The sequence below is a fragment of the Lontra canadensis genome, unplaced genomic scaffold (assembly GCF_010015895.1).
Source record: "Lontra canadensis isolate GAN:19392208 unplaced genomic scaffold, GSC_riverotter_1.0 scaffold18, whole genome shotgun sequence".
Classification (NCBI taxonomy): domain Eukaryota; kingdom Metazoa; phylum Chordata; class Mammalia; order Carnivora; family Mustelidae; genus Lontra; species Lontra canadensis.
This window is the reverse complement of record NW_022631012.1, coordinates 11704174-11724869: the sequence shown is the minus strand read 5'-3', so window position 1 is coordinate 11724869 and position 20696 is coordinate 11704174. Positions and strand designations below refer to the sequence as shown.

Here is a 20696-nt window from a genome sequence, read left to right as displayed (position 1 = left end):
AGTAAAAGTTACATGAATGTGGTCTCTCTCAAAATATACTTACTCACACTTCTTGTGATGATGTGAAATAAAAAGCCTACAAGAGGAGATGAAGTGACATGTCGTAGGCATTGTGACATAGTTAGGCTAATAGTGATCTCTAAGTATTTGTCAGAAGTGGGATCATCTGCTTTCAGACTGAGGTTGACTGTTGGTAACTGAAACCATGAAAAGCAAAAACATGGATAAGCGGGCTATTGTACCAGCATTTTTTGGGGAAGAGAATACCTCCTCAAATCCCATCTTAAAAATGACTATTTTCTTTTCATATTAGTATCTTACCCTTCAGTATTTGTTTATAATGCATAAACTTTTTTTTTGTATTATTGCAGTTACAATGGATACATTTTAGTTTTTCCATTTTGAAGTGAAATGAATTTATGATTTTGTAATTATCATTTTAGTGGTTGTATAATGTTCCATTAGATGACATTTTAGAGTTACAAAAGGCTATGTCTGACTTCACTAAAACTAAAGAAGAAAAAGAAAACTACAGGAAGATAAACTTTTTCTCAGAATACACCCTCCTTTACCAAAACAAGATCACTTTTTTTTTTTTTAAGTAGGTGCCACACCCTGTGTGGAGCCCAACACACTATGCGGTCCAACATGGGGCTCAAACTCATGACCCTGAGATCAGGAGTTGGCTACTTAGCCAACTGTGCCACACAGGTACCCTAAAAAGATCATTTTAAAGAGTTAGTTAAGAAAACACAGAAGCAAATGAGCCTATCAGTAATGTTGTCTTCTGGAGTTTAAATACAGATAAACCAATTTCAATATGATGCTTTTTCAACTTCATACATAAGTTGAATGATATCATAAGAACAGGGTTAAACCGGAGGGAGACATGTTTATTCTGTTGATCCTTGAAATACAATGACTTACTTCATAAACTGGGAAACTGAAGACCAGTATACCACCTTGATGTACATTGTTCTATATCTTCAACAACAGATCATAAAGTCAAGGGCAAGAGTAAATGATGCTTTTATGCATTGACATTATATCTTAAAAACAAGGGCACCTGGCTGGCTTAGTAAAGTATGCAATTTTTTTTTTAAATTTATCTGACAGAGAGAGAGCACAAGCAGGGGGAGGGGCAGAGGAATAGGGAGAAGCAGACTCCCCACCAAGCAGGGAGCCCAATGTGGGGCTCTATCCCAGGATGCTAGGATCACCATCCAAGATTAAGGCAGACACCCAACTGACTGAGCCACCAAGATGCCCGGAGTATGCAACTCTTGATCTCAAGGTTGTGAGTTCAGGGCCACATTGGGCGTGGATCCTACTTAAAAAAAAAAAAAAATTAAAAAAAAATTTTTTAAGAATTTTTTTAAAGATTTATTATTTTTTAAAGATTTTATTTATTTATTTGACAGACAGAGATCACAAGTAGGCAGAAAGGCAGGCAGAGAGAGAGAGAGAGACGGGGAGGAAGTAGGCTCCCTACTGAGCAGAAAGCCCAATGCGGTCTCCATCCCAGGATCCTGGAATCATGACCTGAGCCAAAGGCAGAGGCTTTAACCCACTGAGCCACCCAGGCACCCCTAAAAAAAAATCTTAAAACAACAGACTGAAGAGTTCTAAGGTATCCAAGAACTGTACACACACACACACACATATATAAACTTATGTGTGTGTGTGTGTATATGTATATATATATAGCTTTCTTTGATGACTTCACACCTTCAAAGTTTTATTTACAAGCCATCACCAATATCCTTTAGTACAAAAGGGCTAAAATGGTTAATACCTGCTTTCATTTGTTTCAAGTTCACCCCTAAACTGATGAGTGAGGTAAGCTGAAAAAGAGGCATTTTCTGGAACTGTAGTTTTCTCTATAAGAAACATGACTAGAAGCAGAAGGTGAACTCATGATTGATCCAAGGACACTTTAACTCTTTAATCTAGAGATTATGTGTTGAATTCAGCACATTAGCTCAGGAAAGCTAAAAGTCTCTTGCTCCTACAAATAGCTCTCTGGTTTGGTGACATCAAAAGTAATAGATCAGGCACATCTGAAACAATATAACATTGTGTATCAACTATACTCTAAATTTTTTTTATTTAAAAAGAAAAATAAACACACTGAGGATGGAGGGATTAATTAAAAGGGTAAGCAAGAATATAATAATCTTGAACTCATCAGGAAAAGAAAAATTGATCAGGAAGCCCCAAATATGAGGGCTGCTGAACTCCCTCAGTTTAATTCAGTTAAGTTTGTATTGAGCTCCTGCTTTGTGCAGGACAAAGTGTCAGATACAGCGTCCATGACATCTTTATTTAAAGGTTTATTTTATCTCTTATTCATTGTTTTAAGATGGGACTTCACTATCTGCATGGATCTTGTCGCCAGTTTCCTGTGTGTCCTGTCTCATGAGCAGCTGTTTTTGTCTTACCCCAGATTGTTGGGAACCGTAGTGATACAAGATCTTTTCCGAGCACCAGCCGGCTTAAGGCAGGTTCATGGGTCAAGGGCTTGGGGTCCTTTTTGTGATAAGGGGAGAGAGGAGGAACGGGTGATAAGGAGAGAGGTGGGCCTCTGAATCACAGGGAGGCTCTGGAATTACTGAGTATCTTCTATACACTATATTCTCATTTACCCCTTGGTTAGTTATCATAATTATATGAAGGAGATGGTTCTGCATTTTACAGATAAGGAAACTGGTTAGTGATCTATCTATCTAAGTTTATGGAGTAAGTGGCGGGTCTGGGATCTCCGAAGGCTTTCCTCCACAGTGCACAGTGTCCCAGTAGAATTTCAAGTCCAGAGTGAATCATACTGTGCCCTTCACTTTCACATTTTTACAAGACGAAGTCTGTCTAGAATGTACATCTAATAACCTAGTAAAAGAGGTCATGGGCAGGCAATTTGTAACCTGAGAAGTCAAGTCAGTATGTAGTGTTGGGTCTAACTTTCCTTTTGGGGGGGGGGGGAGGGCGTCTTTATAAGGAGCTCCTTAGATTATTTTAGACTAGTGTTATTGCGTGTCTCCCTAAATTCTTGCCCATACTACAAACACAATTCCTTCATTACACAAATATATGAATTTATAGGAGTGCAGTTCTGTCTGAAATAATGATGTATCAAATAAATCCCTTTGCAAACTATGGCACTTTACAAACTGGTAAGGTAGCACACATCTTTCCAAGGTATCGCGGAACAGTGAAGTAGCTGATTAAAATAAATTCTTGATGGCTGGAGATACAGGAAGGTAGCGATAGAGCTTGGTAACTGGACTTTGTAGCCACAATCTAAAACCACATTCTAACCAGCAATTTTAATCTTTCTGAGATCTGCCTCTTTGTAGAGATTTAAACAAATAAACAAAAAGGGGTCGAGGTGTAAAATGCCAATAAAATCAATTAACTCTCTCCTCTGGGCTCTGTCCAAACGTTGACGGAATTAGGACAGAACAAAAAGGGATGCAATTCCACACCCTCTGAGCTCTAAAACTGAGGTAAGAGGTAAAAGACTTCAGACATCCTTGGGACCGCTCTGGGTCGGGACATTCCCTTGGCAATATTCCAGAGTCTTGAGTCCCCAGGGCTCCCCCCAGTGGGAAGGGAAAGACGCGCGTGGCCAGGCGCGCGTACGCGTACATTCACGTGTACACACACATACACACGCGCGCGCGCACACATTACACATACACACGGCCTGTTTCCTCCGCTCCCCTTTCCCCGGGGGGCGGGGTCTCTTTCTCTTTAAAGAGCAGACGGTCTGGGCGCAAACCCAGGCTCTCTAAGGCCCCGAGGGCCCGAGACCCGAGCTGCTAGCAGCCAATGGGCGCGGTGGAGCGGCTCGAGCGCGGCTGACGCTACACCAATGGGCGTTCGCGGGGGGCGGGGGCAGCGGAGGAGACACTATTGTTGATGAGCAGGAGCGGCGGCGGCGGCGGCGGTGGCGGCAGCTGCACCACCTCGTTGCTGCCGGCCGCGGTCCGGGCGCCCCCTGCTCCCCGGATTCCGGCTTCGTCACCCCGTCGCGGGGACCTTCCCTCCGGCCTCGAGAATCCAACCCCTGCAACCCAACAACAACAATCGTCCCCCCCGTCTCGCCCAGTCACCGGGAAGGGGGGGGGACCATGTCCCAGCGGGTGAGGCGCAATGGGTCCCCCACGCCGGCGGGCTCCCTCGGGGGCGGTGCGGTCGCCACGGCCGGGGGAGCCGGGAGCCGCCTGCAACCCATGAGGGCGACGGTTCCGTTCCAGCTGAAGCAGCAGCAGCAACATGGCAGCCCCACGCGGAGCAACGGCGGCGGCGGCGGCAACAACGGCGGCTGCTGTGGTGGCGCCTCAGGCCCCTCAGGCGGCGGTAGCGGCGGCGGCGGGGGCCCGCGCACCGCCTCGCGCAGCACGAGCCCCACGCGCGGCGGCGGGAATGCGGCCGCGCGCACTAGCCCCACAGTGGCCACGCAGACGGGCGCGTCCGCGACGTCCACGCGAGGCACCAGCCCCACGCGCGGCACCGCGCCAGGGGCTCGCGGGAGCCCCCCACGGCCACAGCCCCCGCCGCCGCTGCTGGGCACCGTGTCGTCGCCTTGCTCGTCGCCCACCCACCTGTGGACTGGCGAGGTGAGCGCGGCCCCACCCCCAGCCCGCGTCCGGCACCGGAGAAGGTCCCCGGAGCAGAGCCGTAGTTCCCCGGAGAGGAGGAGCCCAAGCGCCCCGGTTTGCAAAGCAGGTACGTGCTGGGGACCGCTCGGCGAGGGGAAGGCGGCGGGAAGGGGTCCTGGGAGCGCGCTGCTTTCGCGCGGGGACTGCGGCGCTACCGCGGAGCGGGGCGGCCGGAGGCGGGGCTGGGGGCGGGGCCCGGGTGGTGCGGTGCCGCCTTCCCGGGGCGAGCCCGGCGCGGTCTTCACCGCTCCCTGTTTGTGTTGTTCACGCCTCTGCCGACCTTGCGCGGGTCCGGGATCGTGCAGGTGGGGCCGCTAACCTTGTGGTTGCGCTGAGACGTGTTAATAATAAACCTGGGATTCTGGCCGCCGACGGGTTACTGCTCGCCCTCCCTTGGGGGCGAGGCTGGGAGTGGTTTGTCACTTTGTTGAGGTGATAATGGTTACTGTTAGTATAGCACATATCTGCTGCGAAGTATTTCTCTTTCGCAAAACAGTTTCAGATTGTAAAGATCGAATTCATTAGCGTAGCAGATTTGGATCCCTGAAGACAGGGGAGGCTGGGAGTGTCGTGGGCATTTCCTAAGACCTGATAAGTGGGTAGCAAGAAACAAGTTAAGGAATATTCCTTTGGAAGGATTATGGGCTTTATCGTAGAGTCTGGGTGTATCTCTGAAATACTGATACTGTTTAGATGTAAAACCATTTATTTGTTGTATTTAAAAAAAAAAACACCGTTTGTCTTCCTTGTTATTATTTTAGGGACCAAAAAACCCTGTTGTCTTTCTGTGTACTTGGGAGCTTTCTTGGAAAAGGTTCTGAATGGAGCTGTTTGGTTCCGCTGGCGTCATTCATAAAGAGTAACTAAAAAAGAAATTGTGAAAGTGGAGAAATACTTGTCATCTGATTACCTCCGTTTTAGAATCTGCTGGAAAAAAAAAAAAAAGAAAAGGGTGGTTTTTAGCTTATGCATTTATATTATAGACATGTAGCTTTGTTTTTCCCATGCCAAGAGAATGTCTTAAGAATCTTTGAGGCAAAATTACTGGAAATTTCAGGAAACTTAGTACAGTACTTCCCAACCAAATAAAAGAGATTATTAAGTGGTTTCAAGAGTCCCTTCAAAAATGCAGGGAGCAGGATGAATCTTTCTTACTGTTATTTTATCAAAGAGTTTAGACAGTGGATACGTTTTTCAGAGAGATTGCCCTGGAAAGTGATCAGTAGTGTTTCCTAGTTAGAAAAAGACTGTTTTAAACTTTTTGAAAATGCAGGTTTTTTTCAACGTCAATTGTTAGAAGTACTAGAATCTTCCTCCCCCCTCAAATAATAGTTATCACTTTACTGAGCTCCTGCTGTATGTTTGGTGATTTACCTACAAGACCTCATTTTAACTCTCAGGGTAGGTTTCAGAGATTAAGTAACAAGTGGTAAAGTTGATACTTGAATTCTGCTGGGTGATACTCCAAAACCATGTCTTTTACATCAAGAGGGCAGCTTCGTGTTGTGTAAGATAGAACCTGGGTATATATAACACAGCAAAATTACACATGCCTAGGTTTTGAAGCATCTCTTAGGTGTACCTGGTGACCACGATTACTTCAGTTTGCCTTCAGCCGGCATAGTGTGGAAAGTGGAAGGGAAGAAGGAGGTGGTGACCCCAGTCTGATAACAAAATGTGGCTACCTGCTCAGCTGTGTGCCCCTTGAAGCAGAGCAGCAACCTGAGGAGAGCCTGGTTAAATTAAGTATTGGCAAAGAGTGGAGGAAGCTGTTCTTTTTTTCTGCTCTTTAAGACTCTTTTTTTCTGGAATCTCAGTCTCCTCATGTACTCTTTCTTCATGTTTCCCAAAGCTCCCTTGTCCCAGATCTGTCATTCCATTCATGCTGTAAAATTAACCCTTCTCAGAAGCTCCCCATCTCCCCACCAAAACCAAAAAACACAAGCCAGAAAATAAAAACTTCCTCCTCTAGCGCAGCACGCTGAACTAATTAGATGTGAAAGGAGTAGTGTCTGTCATTAAGTTACACTGAAGTGAATGTCTGATAACTTCCTTCCCAGGAATGTCTTGTTTCACTCTAGTGAGTTTTTATGCAGAGTACAACTTTCGGATTTCAAGTCTGCATAACACAAACTAGATAATTTGCTGTTTTCTTCAGACTCAATCTGGAAGGAGAGAAGAGGGAAAAAGGAGAATCTGTTTAATCGCCGAGACTCCTTTTTTGATTAAAGGAGAATTATCACCAGTTTCCAGCCTCAGTGAAATGTACAAATCCTTACAGGTAGTGGGAAAGGGACTGTAGTTTTATAAACCTCATATGACTCAAATTCCAGGGACCATCTAGATAAGGCTCCAACTTCAAGGTGTCTCTGATGCCCTAACCTTTTAGGGAATCCAGTATCTGAAAGCCTCTGAGTTGAAGGTGTCAGAGTCTTTAGAGGGGAATCCCCATTCTTCCACATTCCTACTCGGTTGCTTTATTCTCCCAGCGTTAAAGATAATCATTTGTTAATCCAGAACTTTCTTCTCTTGACTACTATAAAGTAATCCAAGCACCTATTCCTGACATATTTTAAACTTCTCACCTTCAGTGCCTGCCATCTCCATGGCAAACTGGTTTGCCATTAGGAACTGAGAAATGCTTAGAGAGGGTAACTAGGCAACAGTGTTAACTATAGATAAAATGAGGAAGAAAAAAAAATGAGGAAGAAGGTGAGGTTTGTTTTTGTGCTTTCCCTCCTTTTTTCTTAATAAAATGTCAAATAGGCATATTACAAGTGGAGAGGTGGCATATTAGAATAGGCTTTGGATAGGCAGTCTGGATTTAATATCAGTTTTCCACCACTTAGAAGCCATATGATATGGGGAAGTGAATAACTTTCTAACCCTAGACTTTCTTATCTGTAAAATAGGTGATGATGGAAGATATCTACTTTATATGGTGGTAAGGATTAAATGAAAGGAAATTGAAAAATACTCAGCACAGTATCTCGGTATAAAAGTTAGATATTGTGTATCCTATTAGTTTTGCTTCTAGTTTTAGTGGATGTAACATAAAGTTGCCAGTGTAGGCTTAGTTTTCATGGTTGTATGCAATCTCAGATTGGAGAGAATATTGCCTGTGAGCATCCAGAACTGTAGTTCAAGTGTGGTCTGTGCTTCATCTGTATCAGAATTACTTAGGGTCCTTGCTACAAATGCAGACTTTGAAAGTCCCCTACCGCAGGCCCCTGTGATTTTGTTATGCACCAAATTAGAAAAGCGGGCACTAGAAACCCCAAAGGAAAATAGTTTGAAAACTCATTGCAGAAGAGAACACTAGTGCAGTGTGTAAAAATTATTTTTGCAGTGTGGCTGGTATGTACATAGCAATATGTGTTTTTACTAATTTTCTGCTTACTTGTATACATTACGTTATGTATGAATTTGGTAGTTTATTAGAGTAAGGAAGTGGCAAGAGCAGCAACAAGAGATGGACTTCTCTGGACTAATAATCAGGAGGTCGGTTGCCAGGACTTCATATCTGCGGCATCTTAGACTTCTGCTTTCTAGTACTTTGTGAAATATGCAGCTTTAGGAATTCAGTGTTTCTCTAACTTTTGGAGGATCGATGCTAACGTCATACCTTCAGGAGAATCCTTTTGGTTTGTTATGTCTGTATTTTACCGTTTGAAGATGAGGCAAAGTGGAACCTTACTATTCAACATCTTGGCTAGCAGAATTTACATTTGATTCAGTTCTGTAAGGGCGCCTGGTTCGCTCAGTCGGTTAAATGTCTGCCTTCAGCTCAGGTCATGATCGCAGGGTTGTGAGATTGAGCCCTATGTTGGGCTTCACTCTGGGCGTGGAGCCTGCTTAGGATTCTTTCTCTCCCTTTCTCTCTGCTTCTCTCCCCCCTCCTGTCTCTTAAAAAAAGGCGGGGGAGAGGGGGGGATACTAGTAGTGTTTACAGTAGAGGATTGTCAGAAGGATAAAATCTTTTTAAACTCTGTGTGGTTATAGAAATCTCTCAATATTGGCTGTTTTCATTTCATCTTTATCATCCTCATCATCCAAGGGTTTAGACATTTGGGGTAATTTGTTAGTGGTAGTAGTATTTATTTTTTTTTTTTTTTTTTTTTTTTAGTATTTACATTCTTAGGATGTGTAGCATTTATAATTACTTAGGATGAGTAGAACATGAATTTGAGATGGGAGAGACTGTAGAATAGTAACTAAGGCATCGAGCATGTGAATTTAAGTGCTAAAGAAGTGGGAATGGCAAGGGGAAAAGAGAGTGAGGAGACTTTGATTTGGTAACCTGTTGGACATAGGGATTGAGAAAGAGGCAGTTGAGGATAATTGGTTGGTTGATGGTACTAATTGTGATAATACAGGAGGGAGTGCAAGCTTGTGAAAAGAAAATGAGCAAAGTTTAGTTTAAATGTTTAGTTTTTCTTCTCAGGAAATCCAGGTAAATGCCTAGATTGTGGCAAATACAGTTTTAGAACTCAGGAGTGCAGTTTGAATTGGGGCAAAAAGTTGGGACTCATTGATTTCAGTTCAGTAAACAGTCATTTAACATGTACTTCGTGCTAGGCATTTGCATGTGGGCAATGCTTGAAATGATGAGAATGGGTCAGATGATGGGGAGAAGGCTCAGGATAGAACTCTGGGAGAAAACAAGCATTTTAAGGGTAGAAAGAAAAGCCAGTGAGACGCATGAGAATGGAATGAGAAATGGTAGAATAGTGTTGAGAAAGCCAAAAGAAAGATTGGATTTCAAGGAGGGGATGATAAGGATTTTCAAATTCTGTGAAGAGAACAAGTAGGGTGGCCCTGGAGAATAGGCTTTTGAATTTGATGATTCAGATGATCATCAGTTGATGATGGCTGAGTGAAAGTAGATTGCTAGGGGGACAGAAATTGGATTAAAGTGGTAGGTGAGGGTTATTAAGTAAGGGTAATGAGGGGAGCCTGGTTGGCTCAGTGGGTTAGAGCCTCTGTCTTCAGCTCAGGTCATGATCCCAGGATTCTGAGATTGAGCCCCGCATGGGACTCTCTGCTTGGTGGGGGTCCTGCTTCCCCCTCTCTTTGCCTGCCTCTCTGCCTACTTGTGATCTCTGTCTGTCAAATAAATGAATAAATTATTTAAAAGAAAAAAAGTAAGGATAATGATTAAAAATGACTCTTAAGGAGTACAAATTTCTCTTATGTCACTGAAAGGAAGGAAAGTGACAAAACAGGATGAAGAGTTGAGCTAAGGTTCATTTGTTTGTTTATAGAGTGGGGAAATTTTATGCATGTTTTTTAGGTGTGGGGAAAGGATTCAGGGGAGAAAGAGACTGCTAGTATAAGAGAAAATGAAAATAGTAGATGGACCAAGGTCATGGATAATGTGAGTGGCAGTGGAATCTAGCTCACCCAGTTTGAAAATCTCAGATGTGACTAAGGACACTTCTTTCTCCGAGAATAAGAAGGTGGTGAGGGTGGGTTAAAATGACAACTTTAGCAAGAGAAGGGAAGGAAGCAGTAGAAGGGAAGGAAGTTGAGAAAGTCAGCTACTTGTGTGTCCAAACTCCTTGAAGAAAAAATGGCATAATTGTCGAATACTATATTTTTAAATTTAAATTTTGTTTTTATCAAAGTACATTTATATAATTAAAAATATCAAATAGCACTGGGGTCCCTGGCTGGCTCAGTCGGTAGAGCATGTGATTTTTGATCTTGGGGTGTGAGTTCAAGCCCCATATTGGGTGTAGAGATTACTTAAACCTTAAAGAAAAAAAAATCAAATAACACTGAACTTACAATCAAATAAGATGTTTTCTGGTCACATCTCTCTCTCCTCCTACCTCCTGCCCTTAGAGACAGTCCCTTTCAACTCTTAGTACTCTTTTTTTCTGGGGAAAGTTTTTTAATCACTTCTCCTTTCTGTTTGTTGTATCTTTTTGGAACTCCTGCTATGTGGAACCCCTTGGATTGAACTACTACTACTTTTCTTATTTCTGTCCTAGTTTATCTTTTTGTTCTTTTTTCTAGCGGCTTTATTTTATCTTCTTTCCTTTAAATTGATTTTTAAATCTTGGTCATCATATTTTCGTTTTTCAAGAGAATTTACCTTGCTGTGTGATTGTCAGAGTCTACTAAAAATGTTTATACAAGGTGTAAATACCCTCACAGTTGCGGTCTGCATTATCTTCAGAGTTTTTGTCTTGAACTTTTCTTCTGTCATGTTGAAAAGTAGTTTTCGATTAATATTTAAATAAGACCCGAAAATGCTGATTAGGTGTTCTGTCTGGCTAGGTCAGGATGGTGGACTGGGGGATCTTACAAGAGAATGATGACAAAAGGACTCTGTAGTATAGGGTTTTTTCCTGCCTGGTTTCCCAGGGAAGGGTTCTATAGTATCATGCCTGAGGTTAAATCCAGGGTCTGCCTAGTCTGCCTCTCCAAAGCAGTTTTTCCCAGTCTTTTTGCTTGGGGGATAATTTCTGTTTCTCAAGGAACTCCTGCTTTTATGGTCACTAAGCTGAGATATAATGGTATGTTGGTAATTAATACACTGAGTACAGACTGATCTCTCTGTGGATCTATTTGACCAATGTATTATAAGTTTATTCATTTTGTATAATTTTCCCTGCTACCTTTTCTTGGGGAAAAACAGTTTAGCTCACCTTTCTTGAAATCAGTCTTCCTTCTTTTCTCTTTCTCACCCCTCTTTCTTCACTCCTTCCTTTCTGTCCTTCCATTCTTTCCTCTCTTTTCTCCTCTCTCCCCTCATCTTTTCCTCCCCTCTCCCCCTCTCTTTCAGGCTCCATGTCCGCCATGGGGCTCAGACTCATGACCCAAAAATCAAGAGTTGTGTGCTCCACTGACTGAGCCAGCCAGGCACCCCAATCTCTTTCCCTTTCATAGACTTTTAAAAATTCCTAAGACAACCACAATACATTTTGCTTAAATGACTTAAACCAAATGGGATTTAATTTTTCTAAAGGTAGACTCAGTAGTGATGTTAGTAAAGTTGGTTTTTACAATATGAAAATTTATTGACAAAGGTATATAATAAAGCTATGGAAACCATAACCCAAGATAATATGAAAAAAATAGCCTGAGACACAATTTGTATAATAGTTTGAAAGAATTCTTTCCAAGTAATGTGATCTGTCTCAAATATAAGTTATGCAGAATTGTACACATCTGTTGGTTCCTTGATCTCTTTTTTATACACTAAAAGTGATGTTTCAGAAATAAAAACAAAATTTATCTCTTTAAGGCAATACATGTACAGTTTTGCTGTACAAATACTCAATTCTGGGTTGAACTTGAAGTGAGCACACCCACATTTCATTTTCAAATGAAATGAAACATTTCTGTCCTTGCTCTTGATGCTTGTTAAACAAGAAAAAGTTTGTTTATTCATATAAGAAGTTGAAAATGCAGCAAATTATTCATTGCTTTACTGTGAATGGCAAGGCACTTTTCTTTGCACAGAAATCTAGAACTTCTGTTGGACAGTTCAGGAAGTTTTGGGTTGAGTTAAAATTAGATTGCAGCTAATTTATCACTTAATATATCTGCCTTCAAAACTTGGTTGAAACATCTTTTCTGATGTTGTCTTTTTTCCTGTCTGTTGTCCTTGGGGGCTATACCTTTCTATTCCTTCTGTATTATAGGAGTATAATAGAAGAGCTTTCTGTTAAAGGCTTGCATACAGTGGAGGTGAAATGACCTATAGTTTATTCCCAGTAAACCTACATGAAATTTTTAGTTGACCATTCTTCTTTATGAGCTAGTGTAAAATTCTTCTGGGAGTAAACTTAAGTATTTTGGGGGGTTCTTGCTCTTAAAGAGCTGATTTTGTAGTTTTATGTTACAGTCTACCTACCAGCATATATTCCTCCCCCTGCTTTCCTTTCTTTTTCTGCAGATAATATGTACACGTGGTGAAAAAAATTATAAATAGTAAAAGAAAATAGTCTTCTTCAGACTTGTCTTTAAGTTCATTATTTTCAGAGAAATTAAGTTAGCTATTTCTTGTATTATTCCAGAGTTATTCTGTGGCATATACAAGTATGATTATGTGTGTCTGTGTTTACAAGGTTATTTACCATTCATTATTTCATCAGGCTTTTAAAAAACATTTATTTATTTACTTTTAAAGATTTTATTTATTTGAGAGAGAGAGATCACAAGTAGGCAGAGAGGCAGGCAGGGGTGGGGGGAAGCAGGCCCCCGCTGAGCAGAGAGACCCATGTGGGGCTCGATCCCAGGACCCTGAGAGCATGACCTGAGCCAAAGGCAGAGGCTTAACCCGCTGAACCACCCAGATGCCCTTTTTTTGAACATTTAGATCATTTCCAGTCTTCTGCTGTTCAGTGGCACATTATGTTAAATATTCTTGTTTATACTTCTTTGTGTACTTAAGAGTTTATCTGTAGGATGAATGCTTAGAAATGAAATTTCTTGGCCAGAGATAAACATTTTTCTTTCTTTTGTCAAGTATATGTCAGGACTTGGTATCAGTTCATACATGACTTCCAGGAGCCTGTTTTTTTTCCCCCCTGTCTTCCTTTGGATTACTATTTTTTTAAGATTGCATTTTATCTCCACTATTAGTTATTAGTTATATCTCATCTTACTATGTTGTTAGTGGTTGCACTCGAGCAGGACTGTCCAAGAGAACTTCCTACAGTGATGGCTATGTTCTATGTTCTGTGTTGTCTAATATTTCATGTTATAATCTTCTGTTAATACACTTCCATTTCCTGCCTCCTAAATATTCTGCTTCTCTATAAATTTGTAATTTATATTACAAATCCTGTAATACATTGTTACTGTTCTTACTTTAGATGAATATCTTTTATAAGCAATTAAAAATAAAAAATCTTTTATATTTACTCATTTTTACATCTTCAGTACTCTCAAATAGTGTGAAAAAGAGTCGTAGTGTGAATGGAAAAGGGCTTATTTGAGAAGCAAATAATTGATAGGACTTGTTAACTGATTACATTTGAGGGATGAGGGAAATGAGAGAGCATAATGAAGGCTGAGATTTTTGCCCTAATTGGGTGATTAAGTTAATAATGTTAATGACAACTGGTTTCATAAATGCTACTGTATTCTACAGGCATACAAAGTAGATCATACACTTTTGGAGCGTGGTGCACTGACACTTTTAATAATAACATGGACATTTTGGAAGATAAAAAAATTTTTTTACACTTCTACTTTAGCATTCTTTTTTTTTTTTAAGATTTTATTTATTTACTTGAGAGACAGAGATCACAAGTAGGCAGAGAGGTCGGCAAAGAGAGAGAGAGAGGAGGAAGCAGGCTCCCTGCTGAGCAGAGAGCCCGATGTGGGGCTTGATCCCAGGATCTTTTAACACACTGAGCCACCCAGGTGCCCCTAATTTAGCATTCTTAAAAATTATTTTACTTGGTGTTTTACTGAGATTTTCTAAGCTCTGGTAGTTTCTGGAAAACCATTTCACATCATTTATGTTTTCCTATTGTGCGTGTACTGATACTTCTAAAGATAAGGATGAGTAATGTCTCTTTATATTATTTTAGGACTTAAGCTCACTCTGTGCAGAGTAGCTTAAAAGATATTAAGAAGACATCCCTGGCCTTACAGACTTTAGAATTAAGGAGAGAGGCAATATAGAATTTTGCAATAGTCAAGGTTAATATTGATTTGTTCCATAAAAAGAAAATATATAACATTACTAAGAAGAGTAACATTGAATGGCAAAAGCCTGATAATGGCCATATGGGACACTGTCATGAGTCAGAGTGCTTTATGTATAGATATGGATTGCTAAGTGATTTGCAGGTAGATGCTCTTCACTTTCCTAGAAAGGAGTTGCATTAATGATATTGCTAAGAATTCTTGGAATGTCTGCTCCTGTAAATTGATTTAGTGCCATACGAATGCACCTGATGTACTTCAGAAATGTTATGTTTCTTGTATAAGAAAGGCTTGGAACCCGTATCTTTGGACAGTGTCCCTACCAGTTAATTTTTTTTTAAATATCATGTGGCCCACCCATTACTTCTGTTAGAATTAATCTGTGCCTTTCTCCCTTCTTCCTTCAGTTGGGGGAATTGAGGTAGGGAGAGCTTGTTAGATTTAAATGAGAACCAGTAAATATTTTGTTTGAATGAATGGATGGATTCCTGTCTTTGAAAAATACTTATAAAGACCCATGCCCCATCCTCGATTTTTTGGTCTGTTTTTTCCCTATTTGTTTGGAAGCCTTGGGTACAGTGGATTTCGCCTGAATACTTGAGTACTTGCTTGAGTACTATTTTTTTGCCTTATAAATGAACTTCGTGTATGAAAATTATACCGCTAGCTCAACCATTGAGTATATTATCTCCAAAAATCCTTGGCGTCCTCCTTTGGAGATTCCTTTAATACTGGAAGGTTGTATATTTCTAGTAACAGTTTATTAGATTGTTCTGGTCCATCTATACACTCTTGACTAATACTATTTATTTATTTTTTTTTTACAATTTTATTTATTTGACAGAAAGAGAGCGAGATAGGGAACACAAGGCTTCCTGCTGCACAGGGAGCCTGATATGGGGCTCAGTCCCAGGACCCTGGGATCTTGATCTGAGCTGAAGGCAGATGCTTAATGACTGAGCCACCCAGGCGCCCCTTGACTGATGCTTTTTAAGTTAATAGTATACTTTTCATTGCTAACTGGTTTTATTTTTTTTTAAAGATTTTATTTATTTATTTGTTAGAGAGAGAGAGAACAAGCACAGGCAGACAGAGAGGCAGGCAGAGGCAGAGGGAGAAGCAGGCTCCCTGCTGAGCAAGGAGCCTGATGTGGGACTCGATCCCAAAACACTGGGATCATGCCCTGAGCTGAAGGCAGCCGCCCAACCAACTGAGCCACCCAGGCGTCCCTGCTAACTGGTTTTAAAGCTAAGTGTAGTAAGACATTATAGAACAGTTTCCCCCTTTTAAAGCTTTGAAAAATGTAATGTTAAGCTTTTTTTTTTTTTCTTCTTAGAGTGTGGTGGGGTGTAAGGGGCAGAGCGAGAGGGAAAGAGAGAATCCTAAGCAGGCTCTATCTCCAGGGCAGAGCCTGGGTTTGGTCTCATGACCCTGAGTTCATGACCCGACCTGAAGTCAAGAGTTCTACACTTAGCTGACTGAGCCACCCAGGCACCCTATGTAATGTTAAGTTTTTAAAGTAAAGCCAAAAAAAAACCCATAACACTCTATGGATCTCAGACTTGTACCATTTAAAAAAATATGTGTGGGGGCACCTGGGTGGCTTAGTGGGTTAAGCCTCTGCCTTTGGCTCAGGTCATGATCTCAGGGTCCTGGGATCGAGCCCCTAATAGGGCTCTCTGCTCAGCAGGGAGCCTGCTTCCCTCTCTCTCTCTGCCTGCCTCTCTGCCTACTTGTGATCTCTCTCTGTCAAATAAATAAAGAAAATCTTTTTAAAAAATGTGTGAAGTGACATAAATTTTTTAATGAGTCTGAACCTTCAAATAAGAGGTAAGAAAGTGTGCTATGCTATTTGTATTGTAAGGTTGAAATCTCTACCAAGTTTATAAATTTTGGCTTAAGCATTCTCCTGTTTAGTGGACATTTGTTTCTATTTTCCTCCTTATAAATTACTTTAATAAAAATCTTTGTAATGTATTTCGGGGGCATTATGAATATACACTTATATATATCTTCTTTAGAAAAAGGTCCCAGGATTGAAATTATTGAGTGAAGTTTTTTTGTTTTTTTGTTTTTTTGTTTTTAAGATTTTATTTATTTGACAGAGAGAGATCACAATTAGGCAGGCAGAGAGAGAGAGGGAGAAGCAGACTCCCCGCCGAGCAGGGAGCCCGATGCGGGGCTCAATCCCAGGACCCTGAGATCATGACCTTGAGCCGAAGGCCGAGGCTTAACCCACTGAGCCACCCAGGCGCCCCTATTGAGTGAAGTTTTAAATAATGTGATTTTTTTTTTTTTTTTTGTAGCATTGCTTTCCGAAAAAGGATTGAATCACTTTACCCTGTCAACAGAAAGCAGTATATCTACCTGTTGCTGTGAAGCCTTGCCAGTATTAGACTTGATGCAGTTTCTTTAGTTTTTACCAGTTCAGTGTGTACAATAGTATACATCATGGTTTTCATTTGTATTTCCTTACATATTTCCATAGTGAGTATTTGAGACAATATTTTAATCATTCTCAGGTAGTAGCTACTTAATACCATTTAGTAAGAAACAATGCTGTTACTAATAACAGGGCTGAATATCCTTTTAAAATGTTTACTCACTGTTCATGTGGAGTCTTAACTTTGTATTTATTGACTGATGCTTTATTCACTGAGGATGTAGCATTTTTAGCTATTCCTATTTTTATTTTTATTTTTTTTTAAAGTTTTTACTTATTTGAGACAGAGAGTGAGAGAGATTGAGAGAACGAGTTGGGGGAGAGGCAGAGAGAGAAGCAGACTCCCCATGGTGTAGGGAGCTTGATGGGCTGCTCGATCTCAGGACCCCAGGATCATGACCTGAACCGAAGACAGACGTAATGGACTGAGCCATCCAGGTGTCCGCTATTCCTGTTTGGCAGGTGTGTGGGGTATAAGCTTTATTGAGGTATAATTTACATACACCAAAATTCATCCTTTTTAATATACTGCTGTGTGAATTTTGATAAATAACACAATTGTGTAACCACAACCATGGTCAATGTATAGAATATTTCTGTTACCCGTAAATGTTTCTCACACCTGTTTAAGCCAAAAGCCACTCCTTTTGCCTCTAGGCCAGGCTGCAGCAACCACTGATATTTTTTTTTAACATCATATAAATGAGTTACATAGTACTTTGTTTCTTGAGTCTGGCTTCATTTTCTTAGCATAATGCATTTAAGATTCATTAATGTGGGGCTCCTGAGTGACTCAGTTAGTTGAGAATCTGACTCTTGATTTTAGCTCAGGTCATGATTCTCAGGGTTGGAGATCTGATACTGCGCTGGGCCCCGCATTGGGCTCTGCACTTAACAGAGTCTGCTTTCTCTCTCTCTCTCTCTCTCTCTCTCTGTCCTCTCTCAAATAAATTAAAAGAAAAAAAAAGATTCATTAATGTTATTGCACATAACAGTAGTTCATTCCTTTTTATATCTAATATTCCATTATATAAATGTACCCCAGTTTGTTTATTCATTCACCAGTTGAAGGATATTTGGGGGTTCTCATTCCTGATACTAGAAATTTGTGCCTTCTCTCTTTTTTTTTATAGGCAGTCTTAGGTTTATCATTTTTGTAGATCTTGTCAAAGAACCAGTTTTTTGTTTCATTTACATTGTTATTTTTCTGTTTCATTGATTTCTGTTCCTGTCTTTATTATTTTTCTTTGTTCTACTTGATTTAGGTTGAATTTGCTTTTTCTGGTTGCTTCTCTGATGGAAGCTTAAATTACTGATTTGAGACTTTCTTTTCTAATACAAGCATTTGATGCTGTACATTTTTCTCTGAGCAGTTTACCTGCATCCCACAAAATTTGATTTTTAAAAAATTTGATTTTAATTTTTTTAGTACTTAATGCTGTGAAACAACACTGTATAGAAATTATCTTCTTTCATGAAGATAGAAGTGTTTTCAAATGTATGTGTGGAAGCATTAGGCAAGTGCCATTTTCTTCACTTTGTGCACCAACACTGCGTAGAAAGCATTTTAAAAAAATTTTTTAAATTTAATTTTACTTAATTTTGTCAATTAAATTTTAAATTTTAACATACCGTGAAAGTTTAGTATTTTGCATTTTCATTTTAACTCAGTTCAAAATATTTTCTAGTTTCCCTGAGACTTCTTTTTTGGCTCATGAGTTATTTATAAACATTTTGTTTGAGGGTTTTTCTAGATTGCTTTCTTTTATTGATTTTTAAAGAGAACACACTTTTTTTTTTTTTAAGATTTTATTTATTTATTTGACAGAGACACAGTGAGAGGGAACACAAGCAGGGGTTGTGAGAAAGGGAGAAAAAGGCTTCCTGCTGAGCAAGGAGCCCAGTGAGGGGTTCTATCCCAGGACCCTGGGATCATGACCTGAGCCAAAGGCAGATGCTTAATAACTGAGCTACCCAGGCGCTCTGAGAATATACTTTCTATAATTTCATTTCTTCTAAATATTTTAGGGTTTGTTTTATGTCCCTGGGTATGATCTGCCTTGCCAAATGTTTCATCTACCTTGACAAATGTGCCCTTATGCATTGTGCTGTTGTTGAATGGAGTGTTCTGTAAATTTAAATTAGATAAAATTGACAGTTTTGAGGTCTTCTATATTCTTGCAGATTTTCGGTCTACTTATTTTATCAGTTCCTGAGAGAGAAGTTGAATTCTCCAAATATAATAGTGGATTTTTCTTCCATTTCTGTTTGCTTTGGCTTTGTATATTTTGACACTTACTTTTTAATCTGCAGAAACATCTAGAATCATTATGTCTTTTGGGATTGACCTTTTTAATCATTATGCATTTTTTCTTTATCTCTCTGGTAATTTTCTTTGTTCTGAAACCTACTTTGATTAATGTTTGTGTGTGGTCTATTTTTTCTGTCCTTTCTATATTCTATATTTCCATTTTGTCTGCATTGTATTTGGTGTGTTTGTCTTGGAGACTGCATATAGTTGGGTTGTGGGGATTTTTTCTTTTTATTTGTTTGTTTGTTTTTTTAAGTAGGCTTTATGCCCAGTGTGGGACTTGAATTCATGACCCAGAGATAAAGGGTTGCATGCTTCACTGACTGAGCCAGACAGGGGCCCCGGGGTCTGTTTTTTGTTTGTTTGTTTTTGTTTTAATTTAACCTGATGATCTCTGTTTTTAATGTGTTTAGATCATTTACATTTAAAGCAATTATTATATTTTGCTATAGACCTGCTTTTTTATTATTTGCTGTTTTCCCTTCTTTTTTGTGTGTTACCCTCTTACCTGTCTTTGGATTACTTGGCTATTTTTTAATAATCCATTTTAAGGTAAATATTGGCTTTTTGGCTTTCTCTTTGTATAGATTTTTTTGTTGTTGATAGCTATGTGGATTACAATAGAGATAACTAACTTTTTACATCCTTCAAGTAAAAGGTAGAAATTCTTTAATCGGTTGTCTCTCTTTAGACTTTTCCTTTTATGCTATAGTCTATATATTACATCTTTATATGTTGAAAGCCTTATGCAGATCATATATGATTGTATGTATGGACCTGTACACTTTGCCCTTATAAAATTTGACATAATAATAATAATTGTTTTAGAAGAAAACTCAATGATAAAGGTTCTAACTGATTAAAATTTGATATAGTAAAGGTAGATTGGGTCTTTATTATAAGCTTCCTATTGAAAACAATTGAAATGGAAGAAAATTATTTTAGCAAAATAAGCGTGAAGTTGGAAAAAATAATTTATGCTCCTCAATAAATTAACCAAAAACTAAGCTGGCTCAGTAGAGTTTGCACTGGAGAGTACTTTGTAAAAAACTTGTTACAAACACACATATACGTACTCATAGCTTTGGGTGAAGATGTAGGGACTAAAGACTCGAAGAGTTAGAGAAGCTGTAACTGGGGCATCTGGGTTTTTTGTTTGTTTTTTCCTGTCTGAGTGTGTACATATGTACATTTATGTTCTGAAAAGTGTCGGGTATTTTTATGTGCTACCCGGGTTTCCACTGATCAGGTGGGGAAATGCAGTACAGATAACTTTTTTTTTCCTATCTTTTTTTTTTTTTAAACTTTCACTTTCTACTTGAACAGTTCTGTTTTTTTAATACTTTTAAATAGAATGTTTCGGGGCTCCTGGGTGACTCAGTGGGTTAAGCCACTGTCTTTGGCTCAGGTCATGATCTCAGGGTCCTGGGATCGAGCCCCGTATCAGGCTCTCTGGTCAGCTGGTAGCCTGCTTCCCTCTCTCTCTGCCTGCCTCTCTGCCTACTTGTGATATCTGTCAAATAAATAAGTAAAATCTTAAAAAATAGAATGTTTCATTTCTGTAATAAAATGGCTAATAAAATATCTGTTTGGTGGGTGCCTGGGTGAC

At 39.9% G+C, this 20696-nt stretch overlaps 1 protein-coding gene across 2 annotated transcripts in view; it reads left to right on the top strand.

Moving 5' to 3' along the window:
- Positions 1-3913: 3913 nt before the first annotated feature.
- The window catches only part of FAM117B (family with sequence similarity 117 member B), a 72922-nt gene continuing 56139 nt past the window's right edge, over positions 3914-20696 (top strand). The window contains exon 1 of one of the 2 annotated variants that reach the window (XM_032860058.1): positions 3914-4728. In XM_032860058.1, coding sequence (XP_032715949.1) covers positions 4131-4728 — 598 coding nt within the window. In that variant the 5' untranslated portion in view covers positions 3914-4130. The remainder of the gene's footprint in view (positions 4729-20696) is intronic. The other variant, XM_032860057.1, reaches the window with a different exon arrangement.